The sequence below is a fragment of the Channa argus genome, chromosome 6, assembly GCF_033026475.1.
Source record: "Channa argus isolate prfri chromosome 6, Channa argus male v1.0, whole genome shotgun sequence".
In the NCBI taxonomy this organism is placed as follows: Eukaryota; Metazoa; Chordata; class Actinopteri; order Anabantiformes; family Channidae; genus Channa; species Channa argus.
The window spans coordinates 16,276,987-16,300,964 of record NC_090202.1 but is presented as its reverse complement, the minus strand read 5'-3'; the positions used below and the strand labels follow the sequence as shown (position 1 = coordinate 16,300,964).

General features: G+C 38.4%; 1 protein-coding gene across 4 annotated transcripts; it reads right to left on the bottom strand.

Moving 5' to 3' along the window:
* Window positions 1-389: 389 nt before the first annotated feature.
* On the bottom strand, window positions 390-22,528 carry brwd1 (bromodomain and WD repeat domain containing 1). 4 transcript variants are annotated; one of them, XM_067508856.1, is made up of 45 exons: window positions 22,034-22,528; window positions 21,862-21,920; window positions 21,708-21,737; window positions 21,437-21,496; window positions 20,067-20,217; window positions 19,740-19,838; window positions 18,779-18,939; window positions 18,339-18,560; window positions 17,590-17,690; window positions 16,555-16,625; window positions 16,324-16,424; window positions 16,187-16,227; window positions 15,995-16,096; window positions 14,403-14,556; window positions 14,150-14,284; window positions 13,715-13,843; window positions 13,106-13,254; window positions 12,906-12,982; window positions 12,490-12,708; window positions 12,165-12,348; window positions 11,631-11,721; window positions 11,121-11,231; window positions 10,965-11,035; window positions 10,661-10,886; window positions 10,357-10,473; window positions 9,795-9,902; window positions 9,471-9,595; window positions 9,071-9,153; window positions 8,665-8,776; window positions 7,598-7,659; window positions 7,348-7,503; window positions 7,098-7,218; window positions 6,857-6,982; window positions 6,484-6,550; window positions 6,068-6,118; window positions 5,801-5,926; window positions 5,560-5,712; window positions 5,224-5,384; window positions 4,632-4,804; window positions 4,300-4,386; window positions 4,087-4,203; window positions 3,755-3,940; window positions 3,332-3,658; window positions 3,053-3,169; window positions 390-2,937 (listed from the first exon to the last, which is right to left on the bottom strand). In XM_067508856.1, exons 1-45 carry the CDS (start codon window positions 22,068-22,070, stop codon window positions 1,514-1,516), a joined length of 6,780 nt encoding a protein of 2,259 aa, XP_067364957.1. In that variant the 5' UTR covers window positions 22,071-22,528; the 3' UTR covers window positions 390-1,513. The 4 variants fall into 4 exon arrangements, with proteins under 4 accessions (XP_067364957.1, XP_067364955.1, XP_067364956.1 ...); XM_067508854.1 differs by having other exon boundaries at window positions 3,053-3,175; window positions 22,034-22,526; XM_067508855.1 differs by having other exon boundaries at window positions 3,053-3,175; window positions 4,300-4,383; window positions 22,034-22,526.
* Window positions 22,529-23,978: the final 1,450 nt, after the last annotated feature.

Below are 23,978 nucleotides of genomic sequence, written 5' to 3'. Positions count from 1 at the left end.
ATACCAGAACGTCTTAAAGCTCAACAGTGACGGAAAGATAAATCATAAACCTGGACTACAAGTCCAAATCTAATCACCTCTGCCAATCAGCATACCCTCCATTTTTCAAATAGTGCATATCTATTAGTTTCTCTTACTACTTTTATAACTTATCAAACTGAACAGGATGGAGGAAATATCTTTACTGTCTAGTCAAAAATTGTATGAACTGAAATGTGCACTTAAAAAGGAATAATAGGAGTATTTAGTCCACATTTGAGTACTAGGCTGACTACACCTGAACCCTGATGCTTGCAATTATTCTATAAAAGACTAGTTAGAAGCACTAAATTAATCACATCCATAATGCTCAAGATGTCAATGAATGAAATTTAGTCCAACACAGACAACACCTTAAAGAGGGTTTTCTTTATTAATAGGAGGATTAACTCATTCATTGCACTCCACAACCACATTGTGTTAGGTTTCTCCTGTGAAATCTGTTTATTAAACGTGTAGTACGAAAAACATTAAGCAAAATGTCATAAAGCGACTGTATTTAGAAACCTCCCCATAAACAAAACCAAACCATGTGACTGGCAAAACGTTTTAGGTCAACTCTGAAAAAGAATTTAACACTGAAAGTAGGTAACACAGAACAATAAAAGGTCTTCCCAATATGAGAAATCACAGCATTTTGCAATAAGTACTTTTGGTTACTTGTACTTGGCAAAAAGGTACCAATTTGTGACATATGGCAAGACAATGCAGTTAAATGTAAAAAAAAAAAAAAATTTAAATAAATGCTTTGCTACTAACTGATCACCAAACCTTTCAGACAATGCCATTCTCAATCACATATTTACATCTATTAGCTAGAACACAACACAAAGCTAATTAAAAAAAAATGAAATGCTATGGGGGGTAGAAATCATATTTGTTCATTTGGCTCATATCAACTCATAATACAGTCAAGCATTAAGTGTGTGGATTTACAAAGGAGTGCTGTAGTCAAAAGTCTAAACATGGATTTGTTTTGTCCCAGTGAGTGTGCTTGGACATCTGCTGACCTGGAATTGGTTCTTGTCCTTACCTTAGCTCAAAAAACAACTGCATGTCTACAGTAAACTTAGTTGACCCCTGAGTTTCTAATGAAAAACTAGTGTATGAAATACCTCATTACAGTGTATCTTAGTGCAAGCCAGCATAATGCTCGATTAAACAGAGGTATATTAGATAGCACCCAAGCTGACAAGATTCCCCAGAATGGTTACTCTGCTGGCTAATCACAACAAGCAGTATGGTAGGTGGCATTTTGCTTTGTGTCCTTGTGAAAACCAGCAGTTCAAAATGCTTAAATTTGTATTACATCTATAAACATGTTTTTTTTCATAGAAAATATAAATATCCCTGAATGAAACAGATTCACAGCATTTTCTCCCGAGGACTCCAGTGCTACTACCATAACGTGGCCATCAAGTGTCTTTAAAGTCTCCAGTTAATGTCCATCTCCATTTTGTAGCCACTACATCCTTCATTCACTGTCGTGATAGTTTACTGTCCGTTTTCCCCGGTTCCGGGTTTTCACTCCTGTCTTTCGCTGCGGTCTGCCATATGAGTTGTCACTGTCCTCCTCCTCTGAGGCAGCCCGTTGCCGGCACTGCCTTAGCTGTCGGCTGGCAGTCCTTTTACCAATCCCACACTGTCTCTGACTTCTTCTCTTTGGACTGCTGTGGGACCCTGAGCTTGCAAATGAGTTTTCAGAGACTGAGGACGAATGCTCACTTTCAGAGTCAGAATCATGGCTGCTGCTGCTGTAGCTTTCCTTTCGTTTGCATGTTGGCCGCTTTGCGGTTTTCTTCTTCCCACTTCCTGAACCACCAACATATTCCTCCTCGCTGGAATCAGACTGGGATAAGGAGTCCTCTTGGTTGCTGTTACCATCCTCTTGTTGAGGTTCCCTTTTCTGGTACTTTGAGGAGCATGATCTGCTACTTTTATTGTTCCTGGGTGTTGGCTTCTTGTTTCTATCCTCCTCCCCATCTTCAGAGTCTGAGGTGTAAATGCGTTTTCTCTTGGAAGACAGCTGATTTCTGGTTTCAGTTGGAGAGTTTCTGTTAGACTGTGTCTTATTATACTGGTCGTCTCTAGGACCTGTGGTGGTTTTATCACCGTTCCTCTGTTTAACTTGGCTTGCAGAAGCAGAATCTTCCTCAGAAAAAGAGTTGTCACTAATGTATTTCTTTTTTGGTAGGGCTCGGAGACTCAGCCGCCTATTTGATGCGTTATCTGAATTATCGGACTCTTCATCTGATGAGTCAGTTGAGCGTTTCCTCCTTGACTTCCTTTTGGGTTTGTATTCCTGCTCCGAACTCTGTGAAGCTGAGGTGTCACCGCGAGGCCGTTTAGAACTGCTCTTGTTTCGTGTGGACCTCCTCGTCTTTGTTTCAACCCCAAACTCTTCACTGGAGTGATTGCTTTCTACTTCACATTTTTTATCGTTTTTCAGTCTTTTCTTGCGTGGACTGGATCTCTTTGGAGAATCACTTCGTTCATCTGATTCTGCACCATCCAGTTTATTAATTGAGGCAGATTTTTGTTTGTCTTGGCTTTTTGATGGTAAAAGTTTAGTCCTTTTCTTGGAGTCCCTGTGGATTGCGTCTTCCACATTTCTTCCATTTTGGTGTGGGCGTTTCTGGGAACTGTGGACTTTTTCATCATCTGAGCTTAAAGAAGGTTTGTGTCGTGTGGTCCTATGTTCAGGATCCTCTTCGTCCTCACTTGTAATCCTCTTTTTCCTGGCTGGAGCGCTTGCTGTGCTTCTCAAGGGTTTTTGAGACACAGCAGTCTCATCCTCCTCCTCCACCTCTGCAGAACTCTCTTCTGCAGTTTCCTCTTGCTCAGAGTTACTGTCAGACTTATGTTTTGAACTGTGCCCATTCACATGAGACATTGTATCTGCAAAAGGACAGACCAAAAACAAAACGGGAATTATAGGGATTTTTAAATTGTAAAACCAAGCAAGTAACAACTGCAAATCAAAACTACAATGATTAATGGAAATATTATTTACCATTTCCCTTAATCTTAGCAACTTGTTTTGATGTCCTCTTTTTGTTGGACTTCATATGTCCATTCTGCTGATTGTGAGAAGATGAAGATGAAGCATTGGCATCCTCATCCTCCTCATCTGTAGCTAGGAAAAAACAAAAGGAGGACTTAGAAACTATCTGAGCTGCCTGACACAAATATGAAAGTATGTCTTAGGTTTATGTATTTAAAGGTAAATTAAAAGCATTGTTTACATTTGTAACTCTGTTTCAAAATTTAGAACTGAAAAGAATGTACTTACCCCGCATTGACAGCTCTCCATCTGAATCTGAGCTGCTTTGGATCACTGCAGTGCGTTTGCTGGTCCGAGGTGTGTAACGGAGGCGGCTGCTGCTCCTTCGCGGCTTCGGCTCCTCTTCCTCGTAGTCTTCATCTGATGCTTCAAGGAGTTTGATCTTATTCACAGCTGCCCTTGCTGTCTTTCTCTTAAGTGACCTGCGAACCGTGATGTTGTCTCCCTTTTTCTCCCTATCAGAGTCTTGGGATGTGGCTTCCTCAGAGTCCTGAAAGTGACGTTTGTCCCTGCGAGGCAATCTGCTGCTGTGACCGTTCATGTCAGTTCTGGTCTCTGAAAGGGATCCATAAGACAATGTTAAAAATTTTGGTTGTTGAGTTATACAATTCTTTACCCTTGAGGCTGAAGACACTTGTCATCCTTTTTCACCTGCTCGTTTTCTGTCTGCAGCGGCACCATTTCTGGTCAGCCGGGAATTTCTGTTGTTTTTACTCCTGCTGGGGTAGCGACGACCTGAAGATGCCTCCCCATCCTCTCCCTCTTCACCTTCGCTGTCAAACTCTATCTCTTCTTCATCATCTTCTTCCTCCTCCTCTTCACTGTTGCTTTCTGCAACTGGTAAAAATAATATTTCCAAGGACATCAGTGTTTTTTTATAGATACAACACCACTTTTAGAACTAGTGTAACCTCCTGCTTTGTCTAACTAAATACAAAGCTAAATATTTCAAAACTTAATTTTACTTTAAAAACTCTGCTAACCTTTTTTCCTCTGCTTCGCACAATTACTTCTTGTGACTCTTGCTTTCTGTCTGTGTTGATGGTGTCTTGAGGAACCTGGATGTTTTTCCTCCTCTGACTCAGTCTCACTATCAGACTCTGAAGTAGAAGAAAAATCAGATCAGATTAAACTAATCAGGTATCAAACATTTTACATTCCAAAAATGAGGAGGAGATGTAAAAAAACAAACAAACTGAAAAACTGAGGTTTTGACATCTTTAGACCGTCAGATCTCAGACTGATCCCATGATGAGTTGAAGGAAAGTCTCTATTATTAACTGCTGTAAGGAAAGCAGTTATTATGATCAAATAATGATTGGACAACAAGGCCTAATTTGACCTGGTTCAGAACAATTATTTCCTAATTCCAGTCATATACTATGTTTTTATAACACTTAAGATAAACATTGTGCCATCTGAAAGACAAAAAAAGGCATAGCGTGGTAAATGGCACTGCTGTAAAGTCTTGCTGCTTAATTTCCTATGAGTAAATAACTTATTTGTCATCAGGAGGTGAGACGTGTACCTGGTGTTGACGAAGCAGCTTTAGAGACAGAGTCGTCCTCTGATGAGCTGTGACCTGAGCTGCTACTTCGACGACCCCTGGTTCTCTCAGGAACAGACACTTTAGCTGAGGTAGATTTGGTCACTGACAACGGCTCCACTTTTTCCTGAGTTTTGACTGCTGCTCTCTTATGACTTCAGAGAAGAAGAATAAAACGTCTTATTAAGCAGTGATATAAGCCTGTTTCACATTTGAACTCCAGACAGTGTTAGAAGAATTCCACCTTACACATTGTCCTGAATGGCGTTTTACACATGTAACGAACAGCAGGAGATCGCCTGAGCAAGAACCGTCCTCATATGTAAAACTCTGTTCAATGAGTTCAAGGAGGCAAATCAAGATAGAAAACTTAAGCTGTGGGAAGCAGTGTTTTGTTTACCGCACATTGGAGTGCATCTAATTTGAATATATGCATGCACCCTTTTAGAAGTTGAATGCATTAAAGGGGCCCAAACAACAACTGTTCTGTTCAAACAGTTCAATCAAAAACTAAAGCCTTTGGATACATAGTGTACCCACTGATCCACTGAAGAGAGGAATTACTCAAACAGACCTTGTCATGGCAGTGGGCTGATCCGGTTGCTGCATTTTCTTGCGGAACCTCTGACTGCGACGAAGCCTGTCACTGCTCTTGACAGCAGTTTTAAATTCTGATATTATTGTTCTGATTTGTTCTTCGAAGAAGGCAGAGAGCCGCAAGGTCATACTGTAAATCTGCAACAGCAACAAAAAAATAGAAATTATTCATCCAGCACTCTAAATTAAAAACTGAAGTCTAAATAAAAATCAACTCTAAATCCAGAACAGAAAGCACTTATGGTTATTGTTATATCCTGCACTAGAGGGTGATTATTCTGACATCCTTCTAGAGACTTTAAAATACTCCTACCTTAGAGCGTTTATTGGGTGTGTAGGCTTTAGCATTGGCAAATATTAGCCGGGTGTCTTTGCAAAGCTCTATAGGATTCTCATAGTGGCCTTCCTCTAGGGTCCTTTTAACTGTGCCAAAGTCCATTGGTGTATCAATAATGTCATGGTAGTCCTGGACATGGACAAGAAACACAAGTTAGACTTCATACACTACTGATGCTGCTTCATTAATTGCATGACCTCATGCTGTGTAAACTCACTGGATAGTTCTGAGGATCCACAGGCTGTCTAAACGGTTCAGAGTCCTCACACTCAAATATGTAGTTGAGCAGATTCTTGCACTGTTCCTTCCAGGCGTCTCTGTCTGGGAGTACCTCTACAGAGCGCTGCAAAGATTAGGAGAAGAGAAATGAGATTCTTATGACATGTAAGGCATGCCATTTGCTGCTACTGAAGCATTCAACAATAATACTTATTCTTAGGTCAAAGTAACCATGGTTTAGAACAGTTGTCAATAAAATATTTACCTGACGTAATCTGTGTCCAGAGGAGGTTCCTGGTGCTTCAGTGTCCTCATCCTGCAGGTGAGAATCAAATTTGGTTAACTAAAATCATTAAAATGTTAATTGTCCACTCCTGTGGCAACATTGATAAACTCAATAAATATTTTGGAGGGGGGGGAACAACAGTCCTTCATGAATTCCTTGTGCACTTGTGAATTTTCATTGATATGATTAAAAAATAACATATACAGTACATCTTTTTTTTTTATGTTAAATATTCCTTAAGTGCAGTATTTAGGACCATGTGGGCATTCAGAAATCTAGACCAAAAATCACATATGGCTAGGGCTTAACTGGGATCAAACCTTTGAACCATCATACCGAGGGCTCCAAAATCACCCACTCATATGTCATAATTAACATAAAAGCTGTGTTCTTGCCTCTTCATCATCATCCATCTCTTCTACAGCATTGTAAATCTCCATGATGTCTGTGCAGCTTGGCTTACTGAGAAAATGAAAAGAGTATTACAACTTAGAATTTACAACACAATTGCTTTAAATGCCTTTACTTTGTGCATCTACTATTTTATACAAGTTTATCCCTTCAACTGAGAACCATTTAAATACTTTCATTTTCTGTTACAGATTTAAAATTTTAGATGTAACATTTTTCAATGATCCAAGCTGCTTGGATTGTACTGAAAGATGCTGCTTGGATGAGTAGCGAAAACATTTCTAATCAAGAAAAAAGGAGTCCAGTTGTCATGATTCAATCTTCGGATAGTCTAAACAAACTACAAGCAGAACTTACTTGACAAATTTCTGGAGGACATTTGTGATTATTTTTGCCGAGTGGGCAATCTTGCTCCTTGGCTCATTGAAAGTGCGGGCATTATGTGCAATATACCTGGCATCCCAGATTAATGCTGACAGGCGTCTGTGGATCACAAAAGTATATGAAAACAAATCAAAACTTCAGCAAGCAAATAGAAACAATTAACCTAAATTAATTGTGACCAACTTGCATTCTGAGAAAGACTGGTTGGACTGACCTGTAGAATCTGTGCATAAGTCGCAGTCTGATTGTGCCCAGATCAGTGGGGTAGGCGATCACAGTGCAGTAAGTTGGATACTGGGTCAAGTCAACAGGACCTGAGAAGGGAGCTGCTATCTCTGTAGTAAAAACACAATGTAAACTGTTATTACACTTGATGAATGACTGGAAATGTGACCACACGTAAAAGTGAACATAAACAAAGTAAAAAAAAAAATAAAGAATAGTTTCTGAAGACGCATACACACCGGCAGAGATGAGCTGGGTGATACCAGGGATTATGCGTTCACACTCCTCGTCCCTGCTCTTCTCCCCCCACTCTCCTGGCAGAGGTTTGTACATCAGCTCACTCATCTCATCTGCTGTCACAGGGATGCCACCTCCTTCTGTCTCTGGCTGCTGGGCTGCAAACAGCAGAGACAACTCATACAGTTAAACTTCCTCATCTCTGCTCGATTTTTAGACACCAGTATTTTGATGTATAAGGGAAGTATTTACCATTATCTGGAATAGGTTCTACATCCCATGGGCTTAGTTTCTCAGTTTCTCCAGTGTCCCATCTGATGAAAAAAAACAAAAACAAGAGTTGCCAAATTCAGTTATTATACTACAGCAAAACTTGATGCTACTTGTTTTTGCTTCAGTTACAAAAACAATGATTAACATGAGGCCATCATTAAAATCATGCTTTATTTTCAATTAATTATTATTATTATTATTATTATTATTATTATTATTATTATTATTATACGTATTAAAAATGTTAAATTAATTGCAAGAACAGTGAGTGCATTTACATGCACTTAAGTAATCAGGTACTCAGAGAAATCAGTTTTCTGGGGCACTTAAAAAAACGTGGTTACTGGAAATACACGTATATATGCAGCACAAGGGTAACCTGATTTCTCCTCCACCTCAGACTTATTTTAGAAGCCTGACCCACAGCTTACTGTCTGCAGCCTTTGCTTACGCACATGTGCAGTTGGAGAAAGTAGATTAGAAACCTGGTTACGTGTATACATGGCAGAGTAATCAGCAATCTCCGACAGAAATCTACCTGGGGAAACCAGGTTTCCCTAAACCCCTACCCCAGTTTCGGAAACCGCCTGAGGAATGACACTTTCCTGAGGAAGCCAGCTGTAATCTGGTTACTAAAGTGCATGTAAAACACACAGTGCTATAATCTGGACAATGTAATGTTTCTTAATAACCACTAGAGGACACAGAGTTGTTCTGACTGACCAGTAGGACATGCTGTAGTCTGTATTCATGTCCATATATACACAACAACAAAAACGATGCATCATCTAACATTAAAATAGTTTTAGAAAACAAAGTGTTTGAAAGCTTGGATTTGCACGTACCCCCCCAGCTGTTGTGACAGTCTTTAGAGACAAACAATCCAGTCACAAATACCAATTCAGTTGATGCTGTCTGGCAACAGTGTTTAAGCTCGGTGACAATGAAAAGCAGTATGCACTAAAAAGGACAATGTACTTTGTATTGGTGCAAACCAACCACATTACCCCCAGTCATTCTGTCTAGACTATGCACGTCTTCCCCACCTGACTTTGAAGCACTGGAAGAGACTGTCTGCATATTCTGGTTGGTAGGGCTCCTGACAGACAATAGTCCCAAACCACCAGGCATCGTCGATCACTGAGCGAAACCTGTCATCTGCAACACAGAAAACATTACCAGTTTCAGAACAAAAGTCTGACACCCTTTTCTGAGGGTGGCTATACTGATTAAATCCTTTGGAACAGGATGTACAACAAATCATTTTTCACCACCTACACTGAGAAGCTCTAGAAATGAAAAGAAACCGCATCCTGGAATAATGCTCACCACAAGAGTACTTATTAACCTGTGTGACATTTGCATTTAAATCTGATTAAATAGACACATACTGTAGATGATGTCACTTAGAATCAAAATGAAGAAACAACAGGGAGTACTGATCTCACATACTTGGTTGCCAGTTTCTACGGAGTGCCTCATCATAACTCTGTCTCAACACCAGGAAATCAATCACATCTGGCATGTCATGATACCTGCCGGAGAAATCAATCACTTTTACGTGCAATAAAAAGTCATAACTGTGTGTATAAATACACAACAAACCATGTAAAACATTTCAAAACAAAATGTTCAATTTTAACATCAAATGACTTTTTAGCTGATAGATTTTTATTCTTACCATAATGGCAACCCCACATTTATAGTTCATTACTTTATCTGTAAGTTTTTAACCATGATTCTCATTTAAGTACATTCAGTTATTAAAATCAAGCAAATCCACGTTCTTGTTAATTGTCTAATAAAAGTTTTTTCTATTACAAGCTAGCTAATAAAACTGAGCTGAGCTTACTTGACAGAAAATGACTTGTCCGTGATTTTTCCTGTGCCATGGTCAATAAGAGTCAGCTTCAAGCAGCAGAGTGTTGGAGGACAGACTTCATATTTGATCCCAGTGATCTTCACAAACTCTTGGTCCTAGGAAACATTAAGCAGAGTTGAGCCTTTAGAAATTAACATTTCAACTGTTCCTTTTTAAACAGACACCTTGATTTTTTTTTTAAATCAATGACATCATGCTTTTTATAATCTCAGTCCAAAGTTTTTTGACGTGTTTTTTCGTTCAACTGTTTTAGAGATTCAGTTATTTCTTTTAAACCTTTCTACCCAGCCTTACCCGGAGCTCCATTTTCTTCCATGGCTGCTTATCCAAGTTGATGGGGTACAATTCACTACGGTTCACAGCCTCGACATAGGCCTCATGTCCCTGCCGGAAGTAGATAACCTGACACACACACACACACACACAGATTAACATCTTAGCAACAGTTTTGTGTAATGAGGTACAGGATGATGACTGCTCAACCCCCAAATGTTTGCCAAAGGTTAATACATTTGGCCATCCATTAACACCATCCATCTATAAAGTATCTATATAAAAAAAAAAAAAAAAGAAGAAAAAAAAAGAAAAAAAGGGGGGGGCTGCTATACAGGCACATTTTTTTTTTACATCAAAATAAATCATGTTGCATGTTTTCAAAGTTTTATATTTATTTGGTTTCTCTGTCCTCGTGTGGCAATAGTCTAACTTTTCTTGAACGAGATTTAGGTTTGGTCTTATTGGCAGAAAAGAGCATTTTTCTTCTTTAAGAAACAAGCTCAAAAAACAAAACAAAACAAAAAAAAAGTATTTTGTCATTACTCTATGATAAACCTCAGCTAATTCCTGATGTACATACCTCATCACCCATTTGAGGAACAAAAGGAGACTTCCTGGGAATGACATCAGTGATCCATTGTGACGGTCTGAACTCATTAGATACTTCTCTGTTGATGGATGGCCTGGGCTTTGGACGCTGATTGTAAACGATATGCAAATACATATGAATCAGTTTTCAAACACTTATTTCAAATGTTGCCATTATATTTACTTTACAATTTAACCTAAAGCAGAGTCTGTGCAATTATTAACCAGTTAAGATTCAAACATCGACACATCAGTCATTTATTGAGCAGCATAGAATCTGTCAAACTACTACTCACCCTGGGTGACTTGTTCTTTGCTTTCTTGGCCTTCTCTTTGCTTTTCTTCAGAGATTTTTCCTCCTCGTCACTCTGCTGCTTCTCTTCCTCTTCCTCATTATCTTCCTCCTCCTCTTCAGAGGTGCTGAGCCTACGCTGAACTCGTTTCCGGGACGACAGCGGGGTGGAGGGCTGCAGGTTGATACCAGCATCTGCAGTCCAGTCTGAATACTCACTGGACGTGTGGCTGTCCAAACAAAAAGAGTTATGATGACCATTTTAAGTTACACAACACAAAAGCTGTAAAAAATCTGTGAAACATTACCTTGAGCTGTCACTATTCCACTCCTCTTCATCGTTGGAAGAATCCAGTTCACTGCCATCCAATTCATTGTCCTAAGAAAATAAAACATTTTTTTTAAAGGGGCGGGTCCTCAAGTGTAAATGAAAAAATGTAAATAAGTAATAAGTCAGTGTGTACCTCTGAGCTTGCAGTTTCCTCTCCCTCTTCACATGACGAGTCGATAAATTCCAGTGTGTCACTGCGGCTATGTACTCGCTTTGTGGTGGGAGGCTCGTCATCTGAATCATCCTGGGGGGATAGTTAGGACAGACTTAACATCAGTAAAAAAATTTAAACAGAAACAGTGAATAGTGAAAAAAACTGAGACAAACACGTGAATATAAAAAATAGCAGGATGAATACATGTTATGTATAAAGCAGGTTTTAATAGTACCATTAATTTAAACACATAATTCACTAATGTGTTACTAGGTTATTTTTTAATAACAGTATTGTTTTTTTGTTAGTTTTACTTTTTAATTAGACACATTCTAATCAATTTAGTTAAAAAAATGTTGTGATAGATATTTGTTATAATATAGTTATTAAGTGTGCTAATGACTATTTAAAAAACATCAGTACACAAACCCTCCATCAATGCACCCTTATCAAGACTTCCTATGGACTGGCTAAGGAAAAGAAACCTACTCGACAGCTGCTGTAGACAATACGCCTCTTCCTTGTATTGTACAGAGTCACCTCCTCATCTCCTCTGGCCATTCGAATGTTCTCCTGGTCACTGAAAAACAATTTCCATTTTCTAATTAAAAGCAAGTAACAAACTATAGGGTAAAAAAAAATGCTGTAATATCTCATCAGATATGTAAAGTTAACTCTATTATCTGATGGTAGTTTAGTTTATTGTTGATGGCAATTTCAAACCCTCCAGGCTACAATCTCTTAAATCCACTTAAAATAAAATAAAATTGTTAAAAAATTATCTACCTACTGCCTATCTACCTTATATTTTAAAAAAGGTGCCTTAGATAAGAAAAATTCTGATTTAAAAATAAGAGCAAGTTACTCAATATTCCCAGTCAAATGTGTCACAAAGACAACTACCACTACGGTAGATTCATTTTAGAATCTAAATCAAATGTAAAGAACAGACAAACCTTACGCAATAAGATCTATCTGTAATTCGTGGCTAAAATTGCAAATATTGCAAACTCAAGTCTCTACCTGTAGCTGCTGGATGCCAGTTCAGGTACCACCACCCTGCGTCTCCAGGCCTGCAGGTCTCTCTCAGTGGCCATCTGGCTGCGAGGAGCGTTCTGGTGCATCTGCCGGACACCCTCCACTTGTCCACTCCGACGCAGACCCACATTAGGTGGAGATTGCACATCTGCTCTATCATTCACAGAAACTGCAATAAAGAAAAAATAACAAATATTTAAAAAAAAGAAAAAAGAAACACAGCTAATGTAATGTCCAACATCATTACAGCTCAAAATGTCAGCTAAAGACAATCTAATAAAGCACTTTTGGTGTACTGATATACCGATACCTCTGCGTGGTGTACTTGGTGCAAGTGCCAAGGCTGGGCCATGTGCCTCAGCTTCCACCTCTGCTCCTGTTCCAGCCCCTGTCACAGGGTGGTGATGGCGGTCCTGCTCTGCCTGGAGCTGTCGTATGGCTTCATCCAGAAGGCTGCTGCGCCTTAATGCAACTTCCTCAGGTTCTGCAGTCTGTTGGCTGATCACCTGCTCGACCACTTCACCATCACCTGAAGATGTCACCAAACAGGGTAGATTAAGCGGATGAAGACATGATAGAGGCTAAATACTTTTAGCAGACAGTTTAGAAAAGCTTGACAGGTCTCTAAATCTATTTGGAAAAAAAAACATTAAAAGTGGATTGTAGAGTTTATGATTTGTGACATAAATTTAGTAAATTTTAGAAAAAGCCAAGTTAAGAGCTTACTGGTTGCTACATATCCCAACTGTGGAACCAGATGTTCAGCAGCAATGTTTTCCCGCCCTGGCACAAGACGCTGGTACCTGTAATTTATATTTTCCAATATTATTGTTTTTCATAGAGGCTTAGAGGACTGAGAACCTACAAGGATTAAACAAATAGATGAGTGTACTGCAGCTGTATAACTGAAAGAAGCTCGTGTCTACCTCGGTGGATGGGGATTTCCATCCACATCCACTAGGAAGGGCGGCGGCATCAGATGTGGGGCCTGCTGTGTCTGTTCATCCAGCACGAAGCCATTGGCATCCCTGATCAGCGGTCTGTAGTCTGTGTGGAAGAACACCTGGTCTGGAAGCTGTTAGAAGGCCAGGAGAAAGAAGCTGGATAAGATATAGTGCTGCTTCTGTGGTATTCCTCTGATGTGGGATTATTCATACACATTTACACAAAGTGTTAAAAGTAAAGCATTATTAATGTTTTCCATACTCTTCAAAATGAAATAATGTATAGTCATGTCCCCTTTTTTAAAATGGCAGAAAGAAATAAAGACCCCGCCCCACCCCCTTGAAAGAACATTTGCACTACTTAAACCAAGTACAATAAAAACGTGAATTTGCATTTGCTACATACAGTTTCAATGTAAGGGGATACAAACTTAACCTTTTACCTATCATAACTTTTGGTTTAGGGTTTGCTTTAGTGTTTTCAAACATACCCATGTATATCTACCAACAATTATCCATAAAATGCCAATATTGGTCAACATTGATGAGTTGCTTTAAAATTTCAAATGCACATGTGGGATTGATTCTTGCCTTCTCATAAGGCTTGGAACTACCAAAGCCAAAGATGAGTAGATGACCATGGGAGTCTGTGCAGGCGAAGCGCTGGCCATCAGGAGTGAACTTACAGTCAAAAACAGCTCCATGGCCCTGGCCCTCGATCTGGATGAGAAACAAAATTACGCCAAGTTCAGTACAAAGGCCAAGTTAGCAGTTGCCAAAATGCTTTTCCCCCCCCTCCTCTTAGCCAGTTTCTGCAAAGAACAAAAAATACAATAATTACACATATTACTCATTGAACTGCACAAAGGACAGAGATTGAAAGCAAACAAAAATCCTACTAAACTAAGTCTGTATTGTTACCACGCTACTTCTTTCAGCATTTGTCATATAGCGTCTCATGGTGGGATTTTAAACTAGTATTTGGTTTGTTTGCATTGCAGAACTGTAAACGCTTTGTTTATGTACCATGTTGAAGTAGTGCTGTGTGTTTGTCCCTCGCTGTAGATCCCATATGAAGACATTCCCATCATGGCCAGCAGACAGGATGATCCTGGGGTCAAATGGGTGTGGTTCCAGCACAAATACCTCAGCCTCATGGCCCTGACAAAAATTTGTAGGTTAGCCATTGGTTTATAAAAATAAATCACGCCATCTGTGGTTTTGATATCTTCCACACTCTACAATTTCCTTCAAGATACAGAGCATTGTGCAAAATTACTTTGAGGATATGTAGCAGCTGTCCTGTGTAGGAGTTCCACACTTTGAGGAGATGGTTGTTAACAGCCGTGATGACTGTATTGTCATGACGATCCCATGCTACCATGGTGACTTTGGGTTTGAAGTAGCTTTCCTCTTCACTCAATGAATCAGCACTGGAGGAGAAAAAAATTCTTTAAATTAAAAAAAACAAACAAATGAACAGACTACTTGTTACAGCTTTTTACTGAACCCACATGACAGTAAACAAAACTTTGTAGCTTGTATCTCATGCTGCGTTTCTGGAAATTAAGGCCATGAATTTCTCCTTTTGCAGTGATCATGTTGTTGCACATTCCTAATTCACAGTATTATTCTGTGTGGTTGTATTTTATTTTACTTTCCTGAACTGGACAAACAGGTTGGTAGTTTCATAATTTGTCAATAAATAGCTGCATTTTTTCTATTTTGTCCCATAAAACAATCCAGCAATTGTATTGTGTGATCCAAGAATAACTTCCAAACTTTATATGTGGTTGTGATTAAATTAAAAGTTTTACTTTACAGACTACTAAAAAAGGACAAAAAAAAAAAATTCCTACTTAATTATTGCTCATGAGAACCCCTATAATTAGTGGTTCTAATTTAACCTAAGATAGCTTTAAACATAATACATGATAATGTACAGAAATGGTCAGATACCATATGAAAAACCTGATTTATTTGGTCAATGTTAATTTGAAAGGCAGTGGAAATGTAAAAATGCCTTTGGCAGATAAGCCAACTCTAAAAACTGCCAGCAGGGCTGCTTTATAGTCCTTCCCATGACAGACATACAAACGCTGGGTGATAAACATTTTTTCTTGCATTCCAAAAAAACATGAAGGGAGCTAAAAGTATAAGTTGCCTGATTTTTCTTTTCCATTTCTAGCAATTAACTGTATTAGAGAGAGCTACAATATATCACAGAGACAGAGAGCTACAATGTAAATCATAATTTAATAAGTCTGCAAAGACTTTTCTAGCAAGATGAATACAGAAAAATATAGATGTCCATCCTTTCATTGACTACTTGTTCCTCAAAAACACCTTGCTATAGCGGACATTTCAGCAACAACGTTAGGTTAATACACGCATTCACGAAACAAATACATTGATATATAAATATTTTAATACATAACACAGTGCAAATAGAACAAAAAGTCTATATATCAAAAGGTTCCCAAAAATCTACATTATTATAGGAACTGTTAATGACTGCTCTATCAGCAGACAGGAGAACTATACTTTATGCAATCTAACAACTGAACAAAATGACTTGAACATGAAGATTTGAGCAAACAGATTCCTCAGATGACATCAGCACCTGGTTCACTTGAGCATGCTCCAACAGCTCTTTGAAGCAGCCTAAACAACAAATGGCTGAGCCTCTTTTTGCAAATCTTCCAGATACTTTTTACAGCACATGAAGAGCTTGTTCTTGCATACTGTGCTGCTTTTGTGTTTATCTTTCTCGCCTTATTCTGTGATTACTAAGCACAAATAAAAAGCATTTGCTCTAAGATACAATCAATTTGAGCCATATACACACACACAGCAAAGTTGGTCCCTCACCCTGGAAGAGTGGCAGACATGTTGAGCAAGATGCACCTCCACTGTTGCCGCTGATGGAGCCTCCAGATCCGTGCCGTTCCATCACGACTTCCACTTACAAACCTGCATCATGACAGTGACAACAACTGTTACACATTTAACTCACTATGAATGCATGACAAAATATTCAATTAAATATACATTATATCATACCTTTCACTAGAGTGGCAAAACTGGATGCTATCTACTTTGTCCTACACAGAACAGAAATGGTGAGGATTGTCAATATACTTGCTTTTAATGACTTGATGTGCACATAAAAGTGTGCTCTGTCTCGTGATGGTTCTTACTGTGTGTTCATGAAGCTCTGATGTCTTTTCTGGATTTCCACTTCCCAAGTAATATATTCTGATGACATCGTCAGTGCTTCCTGTTGCTAAGAACATCCCACCTTAAAAGAATAAAGAAACAAAAACTTGTGTTATCTACAAAATTCCAAAAGGTTTATATAAATATTGTCTTATTACACATAAAGCAACATTTACATACAAAAAAGGTGTCTAACCAGAATGACTTATTACCTGGACTGAATGAAGAACAGACAGTCTGAACTCCTGGCCTTGGCCGCTCTGTAAATTTCTGTGGCCGATCACTAATGAACAGTATAGAAAATGTTACTGATTTTATGCAAATCATGACCGGTTATAATTACAGTTTATCACACAGACGTACATAGTAATATAAGGAATAATAGGAACAGGATTTTGGTTTCCATATTGTGTTTTAACTAAACTCACAAAACTTCTCATTAAAATATTTTTTTGATTGTATTATATTTAATAGGGATTTATTCTCTTGACTACCTTCTCCACATTTTCCTACATTTGTACATCTAGCTGACATCACAGTGGTGGAGTTAGCTAGAAGGTTGCGGGTTCGGGTCCCTGGTCGACCGTGTGGAGTCTGCATGTTCTCCCTGTGTTTGCACTGGTGACTCTAAATTCCCAGTAGATGTGAATGTGAGTTTGAATGATTGTCTTTGTATGTCTCTCTGTGTTGCCCCTGAGATAGACTGGCGACCTGTCCATGGTGTACCCCACCTTTCGCCCTATGACAAATGGGATAGGCTCCAGACCCCCCGTAACGCTAAACAGGATAAGCGGTTACAGATGATGGATGGATAAGATTTGTAAATCCAACCTAAATTTTCTCAATATGTTTATAACAAACAAAAGTTTGATACACAGCTGTACCAGTTTTGACCTTTATATCTTTTGCCCGATAAAACCTATCCACATAGTTGGAGGAAAACACAGATTCTTAATAGTCAGTTTAATACTCTCTTGACATTAGAGCTTAGCAAGTTTGCTAGGAGCCTCATTAAAAGGATACACAAACTGATGTGAAATACTTTTGTTTAGTCTCATTTTTTAGTTGAGTGTTTCAAGTTTTTTGCTTCTTTATGATGACTTTAAAACTGCATTGAAACACAGTATGCATAATTAAATTAAAACGCCACCCATTTACCTATTAGATATATTAGTTCTGTCATATTTTAAAAGCAATATAAGTGGTCACAATTTTAAACACACATTTACTTCAGAAGCAGCACTCACCTAAAGTTGATGTTGTTGACATCCCACTGCCAGAAGCAGACAGTAGCATCCGTTCCAGTAGACAGCATGTAACGTTTGGAGCCCTTTGCAAATGGCGAGAACTGAAAACACAAGGCGTTCACACATCAGACACCTGAATGAGCAAACATGTAGCTAAACAATAACTGACAGGTCAAATGGAAATTAGTTACTTTTTACTAGATTCAGGGCAGATGTCTATCTTAAACACTTTTTTGATAATACTGAAACGGAAATCAAATTACAGGGCATAGACAACAGTGGCATCCATCCAGCATCAGGACATAAAGGCTGATCAAAACAGACGCTTCAAATAAAACAAGATTTTGCAATAGCTGCTATACTTCGTCTTGATTATTTGACGGTAGCAAAAGCATATAACTCACAGTCGATGTTAGGAAAAATTGTAGAAACACTGTAGACCTCAGTGAAAACAGATGTATTGGGATATATGAAAGCTATCCCAATATGCTCTTTGAGATGCAAGAAGGGATATTCTAAACATATAAGAAATATATTCAAAAAACTTGCTCCTGTGATTTGTCACAGCAAGCACAAAACAACAAGTTGCTAAGGTCCTCAGACCATTAGCTTACGCGTGATAACTGGATGACATATTTCATTCATATGATAAATTTGTTATGGAAAAGGAAACCTGATAAATGTAATATTCTAAAACATTGTTACAACCTTGCATTAAAAAGGAGAGTGAATCATGATGACCCCTTTACCTGAAGGGAGGTAATGGATCCACTGTGCCCCTGCAGCACAGCCACAGGAGCACAGGTACGAAGGCACCATACACGAATGATCTTGTCACAGCTTCCTGCTGCAATTAATGTGTTCTCATAATTAACCGCCAAGTCTGTAATCTCTGCAGAGTGTCCGCGCAAGGTTGAATGAAGTCTTCCATCAAAAGAAGACCAAATCTTCACCAAACAGTCATCAGAGCCCTGGAAAATAAAATATTTAGATTCTACTTCTAATATTCTTTACAACGTAAAGGTTTTACTTAGAGGTAGAAGCTTGGAATGATGACCTACCATTTAACAAAGTTAATTATGTAGAGTTACAGTCAGTAAATGTGATGCATTAAATATATTTTAAAAAGACACCAAATCAATAAAGTTATTGTTTTAAAAGGTGGATATTTTGACATGTTTCATCTTACTGTGAAGATCCTGAGGCCAGTGCGATCAAATGCAATACAGTACACTGCAGACAGATGCCCTAGGATCCGCCTATGCAGCCGCATGTGCTCATAGTTGCTGACAGGACTGATGGAGCTGAAGCGCTGCACTCCTGTCAGCTCTCTCCCTCGGTGCACCTTCACTGTTGATGATAAGATGCCAATCATCTTACTTGTGAAGAAATTACTGCAACAGTACAGGGATCCCAAATACAGTGGGCGTTGAGATATATTTAATCTGATGTGGGAAGGCGTGAGTAGGGGCACATTATAACCAGAGGATGAAATGAAATGTGAAAATTCTATTCTTGTGCGTGTAAATTCTTTGTCTTAGATTTCACTTGCGCTCTAACTAATGTGACTTATGTCTCCCTTTATACATTTTGTGTTGGTAGATACATGTGATTCACACAAAAACTTTATTTAACATAAATCAAATGAAACTGCCATTAATAAATTCTGCTTTTCGATTCTGCTACAATAAAAATAGGACTGCAGGTTTGTGTGATGCATCTGAATCAAATCTATATTACAGAAAACAACAATATACACAGAAACTAGAACACCACCCCTAAAAGTTTTATCTGTTTTAAGTCTTTACTGCCTCAATCTGAAGTTTTTTAAAGCATTTAATCATTATTATTTTCCCCTGGTTTAAATATAAAAGCTTGCTGTGAACAGACATAACAATATTCATGGCTGTGTAAAATGATACATTTATAACAAGGGCTGAAAAAAATGTTTCCCACTCAAACACAGTGTGCACAGTGTACAACATCAGTCCTTCAGAACTGCATCTTACCCAACTATTCAGTCAAATAAAATTCATACTTAGTGGGTAAAGGCATTTGAAAACACTACCAAATATTCATGCCTGGCACATAAATTTGTTCAGATATTGTTTTAACAATCACAGGGGAAGGCTCAATGAGACTGGACCTACCAAGGTGTGGAGGTTTCTTGCAGTTCAAAGGCCTCTCTGGTGGTCTGCCCCGGTGAAGGGCTGCATATGACGAAGCTTTGAACCACACACTATTGCAGTCTAAAAATAAATTAAAAAAGAAAAGGTTCAAAGAATGATTCAGCTGATTAACAGCTGCATGTGAAAAAAATTGTTCTGGTGACCACATAAACTAAGAAACAGTTCAAACTTTTCTATTATGAAAAACTATTAATCAATATAAGAAGCATGTATCATTTCTACTGTACTGACTGTGTAGAGAAGAAAGCTTATTATAAATATCTAAATAGAAACGTGAAAACTGTCTACCTTTTGCGGTCCTAAGCACCGACTGTTTTCCAGATCCCAGGAGAGAGTGTACCCCTGGGACACATGATGGCACCTCTTTGTCAAGAAGTGGTCCGATCTTCTTGCATATCTGTAGCAAATGGTCTGGTGCAATATGTCTGTTAGCTGCAACCTGTTAAACAAAGAAAGCTGTGATATGGCACTAAAAAGACAGAAAATATATGAAAAGCAATTCTGATAATCATTTGAGACTGAAATGCAACAGTAATTTAAACATAGAAATTTACTTGTATTTATTTCAATATCAAATAAATAATACACATTAGAATATGTCCACATTTTAGACTAATGAACAAACAAGATAAGCAATTTGAAAATGTTATGTGCATGACTATATACGAAACAATCAGTAATGCAATCAACAGATAGACAAAACTTTTGTAGGATTTCATGTAACATAGAACTGTCACATTTAAGTAAAAGCCGTGAAAATTAAGTGGAAAATAAAAACATCCAGTAAAGCAAATTTTTACTCCCATTAGTTTTATTACAGGATTTCAGAAAGAAAGCTTGGGTCTTTCTAAACAGGGCACTGTCTAAAACAAGCAGTAAACAAAGTTACAAACTAATTATATTAAAACGAGCAAATACTCCTAACCCATAAACATCATGAAACATCAAGACACAATATAATTAACAAAAAATAAATCAAAACTGACGTAAAACTGAGTTAAGGACAACAGAAATACAAATCTTCAATACAGAAGATTAAAATATGCTGAGTAAATAGGCAAGTAGTTTGTAGTTTTCATTCCTGACAAAACAACTACCAAGACAATATGCTATATATTGCTCAACAGTTCAGGTGTATGTTATGTAATAGCAGCAGTTTTCGGGCTTTTCCTCGCTTTATGAAAATACATGTCAGGGTCCCTACTTGATGGTTTCATGTAGCCTACTTCTCCCAACTCATACTGGAGGGGTGTGACTTCTTATGCAAATCTTGACCAATCACAGCGCAGGTCAGTTGCAAAATAACGCAGAGACAGCACATCCAGGTCTCTGATTGGCCAACAAAGCCGTCTCTACCCAGCTAGAAGCCGAACGACCCACCCTATCTGCAGTACAACAGTCGGGGTAAAATATTATTAAACCCTCTAAACAAATAGCACTTTCTCAGCGAATGTCACAGTTTAAACTGATAAAATAAGATAGAGCAAACAGGCTACGACCTTGTCAATAATCCCAACTCAAGGACGTCAAACAGCAGCCCGACAGGAAAAAGAACAAAGACCGTAAACAAGCACAGAGCGTGGACACAAGAGTACCACTGTCACAAGACAATAACAATCGCCGACAATGAACTTAAGAGAAATGAAGTTAAATCTCACCACATCTTCATATGTCCTCGGGTGCTCGTTCCCCAGCCAGTCTAATCTCCCGGGTAGGAGCTATGGAAAACAATTTTAAAATCCTGAGTTAGCACAAAAACACCAGCAGGTAAACATTAAGCTAGTAAAAAAACGGATGATGTCAAACGAGTGAGACGTACAGAGCTATTAAAAGTCGACTGAGTGAGACAAGTTTTAAGCCGAGACTCAGTCAAGACCGACGGATAGCAGCTAACAGAAAACAAGCAGTACACACAGTTGGTATACCAACCTCATACTCCTCTAGTTCCTTCGCCAGGACCTGCAATGGATTGAAAGAGTCGATTCAGATGAGATTGTCTCTATTAACTCTATTATCAACTAGCTATGTTGGTCAACTATTTTGAAATACAACACACTGTGCCAGTCAAGGCACGCCAGCTAACCTCAGCCGCTTTCCGACATGGACCCGTTGTTAGAAAACGAGAAATCAAGTAATAGAGCTCTGAAATAGAACATTGAGGAAATTAACCACAAGAAAAGCAGTTTGGTTATCAATTAGCATGACCCATATCGTTGTAAATTAAGCTACCAATTGGGTTTATTTCTGCGGCTTACCCGACTCAAGGAGCGAAATGTTCCGATTTTTGGCCATTGAATCGGCCGTGATTTGGAGAGGTGGAACAAATTTCAAGCTAACTTTGTGACTACAGAGAATAGGATATATTTATTTAATTTCGGCTACACAGCTCTGACCCCCTCCACGGTTGCTCCCGCTTTCTATTCAGCCTGTTTGCAGTCGCCATTGGAAGGATGAGGCCTCAGCGATACGACTTACTTCCGCCACAGCGGAGTAACACAGGAAAAGGGGGGTGGGGAGGAGCGCTCTCTCAACAAAAGACAAACTATATAGGGGACTAGATGGCCTGATCACTGGCAACTTTTGCATTGTCTAAATGCAAGATTAGTTTTTGATACGACTTTCAGCCCTACGCGTAATAAATAAGTATTTAAAAAATTGCACCACCTAATCAAACGCCCCCCCCTCTTTTACCAACCAAAGTCGTGAGTTCTGCATATGACGTCATAGGTTGTGGTTGCCAATCTGCTAGATCCGTTTCTTAATTGCTAAAATTGCTTAATCATTTTAAATAAAGTCACGAATAAAATTATGTTGTTTAATGCCACTGGCTTATTTTATCTAATGCAAAGGTTCCGATATCCTACTCTTTATTATTATTATTTTTTATGACTTCTGTAAGTTATTTGGTGCCTAACTACTGCCACAGACTTTCAGCTAGAAACAGCGTTCAAACGTCACCACGTTTAGCTCACAAAGGACAGTAATGCTTGTACACCGCTTTTTAATCTCTTTTATACTTCTTAGGACTTTTTCTAAAAATCGATGACAATTATGTGACGTCATCAATGGCGTCACAGAATTGCCTTTGACCTTTTTTTTATCTTTGAAGCTTTAAGTCTAACTGGTTTTGATGTTTGTCTAACAAGTATATAAGGAAGCGAGAACTCATTTAAGCTATTTCAGCAAAAGCAAAACTTTCAGCAATTTCAGCAATAACTGCTTTTTTTCAACTTGGAAAATCCTTTCGGCACTGAAGCATTCACAGTGCATTTTCGTTTTGGAAATACTTTTTCTACTCTGTTACATTTTTTGGTTTCAAGTAAGGGTCATGTTTGTTAGCATAGTTCTGTTTCCATTATGTCTTGGTTATTTCATTTGAGAAGTATTTAGAACCCTTCAATTTTACAGATTGCATTGTGTTATATTTATTCCGAAGTTGAAAAGAAAAGCCTTTACACGACTTGTTATGACAAAGACATGTTTTTAAAAATGTTTGCCAATTTATCAAAAATCACATCAAACCTATCCTTTACACTAGTTTACACAGCATTTGCTTTACTTGGTCTTGAGACTGCAGCCACAGTCTGTCCCAGACTCCATGAGACCTGAGACTATGGTGTTGGGTCATCTTTCAGCACAACAATGACATAAACCATATAGCCAAGACAACACTGGAGTGGCTTCAGGATAAATCTCTGTCAGTGGGTGGCCCACCACACTCAGATTCGCCAGAACATCTGTGGACAGACCTGCAAATGGCAATTCAGACACTTGCCATACAATCCCACGAAAACTCCAACATTTGGGATCTTGTTGACAAGGGATCTTCGACAAATACTAAATTAGGGTCTGAATACTTTTGTAAATTCTAAAAACATTTTTCTAAAAATGCTCCTATACCACAACATTTTTATATCAGGATGTTTTAATCTATAAATATATTTCTGATTTTTATAAAAATATCATGAATTAATAAATGCTGATGTATCATTCTGGGTTAACCACCTGTCAGCACATAAAGTGGGTACAATCAGCTCAACCTTCACCAACAGTGACCCTTATTTTTTATTCATTACTGTACATTTTTACATCATTATCATAATCAGTAAATTTTAAAATGCATTGTTTTAACAGCAATTTGAGATTTAATAAACAGATCAACTCAATTGCTGGCTTTTTAAATTATAAGTGGTTTGTTTT

Excerpts from the sequence above, each read along its gene's own strand:
- brwd1 (XM_067508854.1), bottom strand. The coding sequence starts at position 22,070 with ATGGCCAAAAATCGGAACATTTCGCTCCTTGAGTCGG. Across the intron at positions 16,097-16,186 it reads TTTTGCCACTCTAGTGAAAG|GTTTGTAAGTGGAAGTCGTG; the intron begins GTATGATATAAT and ends GTCATGATGCAG. Across the intron at positions 13,844-14,149 it reads CACAGCACTACTTCAACATG|ATCGAGGGCCAGGGCCATGG; the intron begins GTACATAAACAA and ends TTTCTCATCCAG.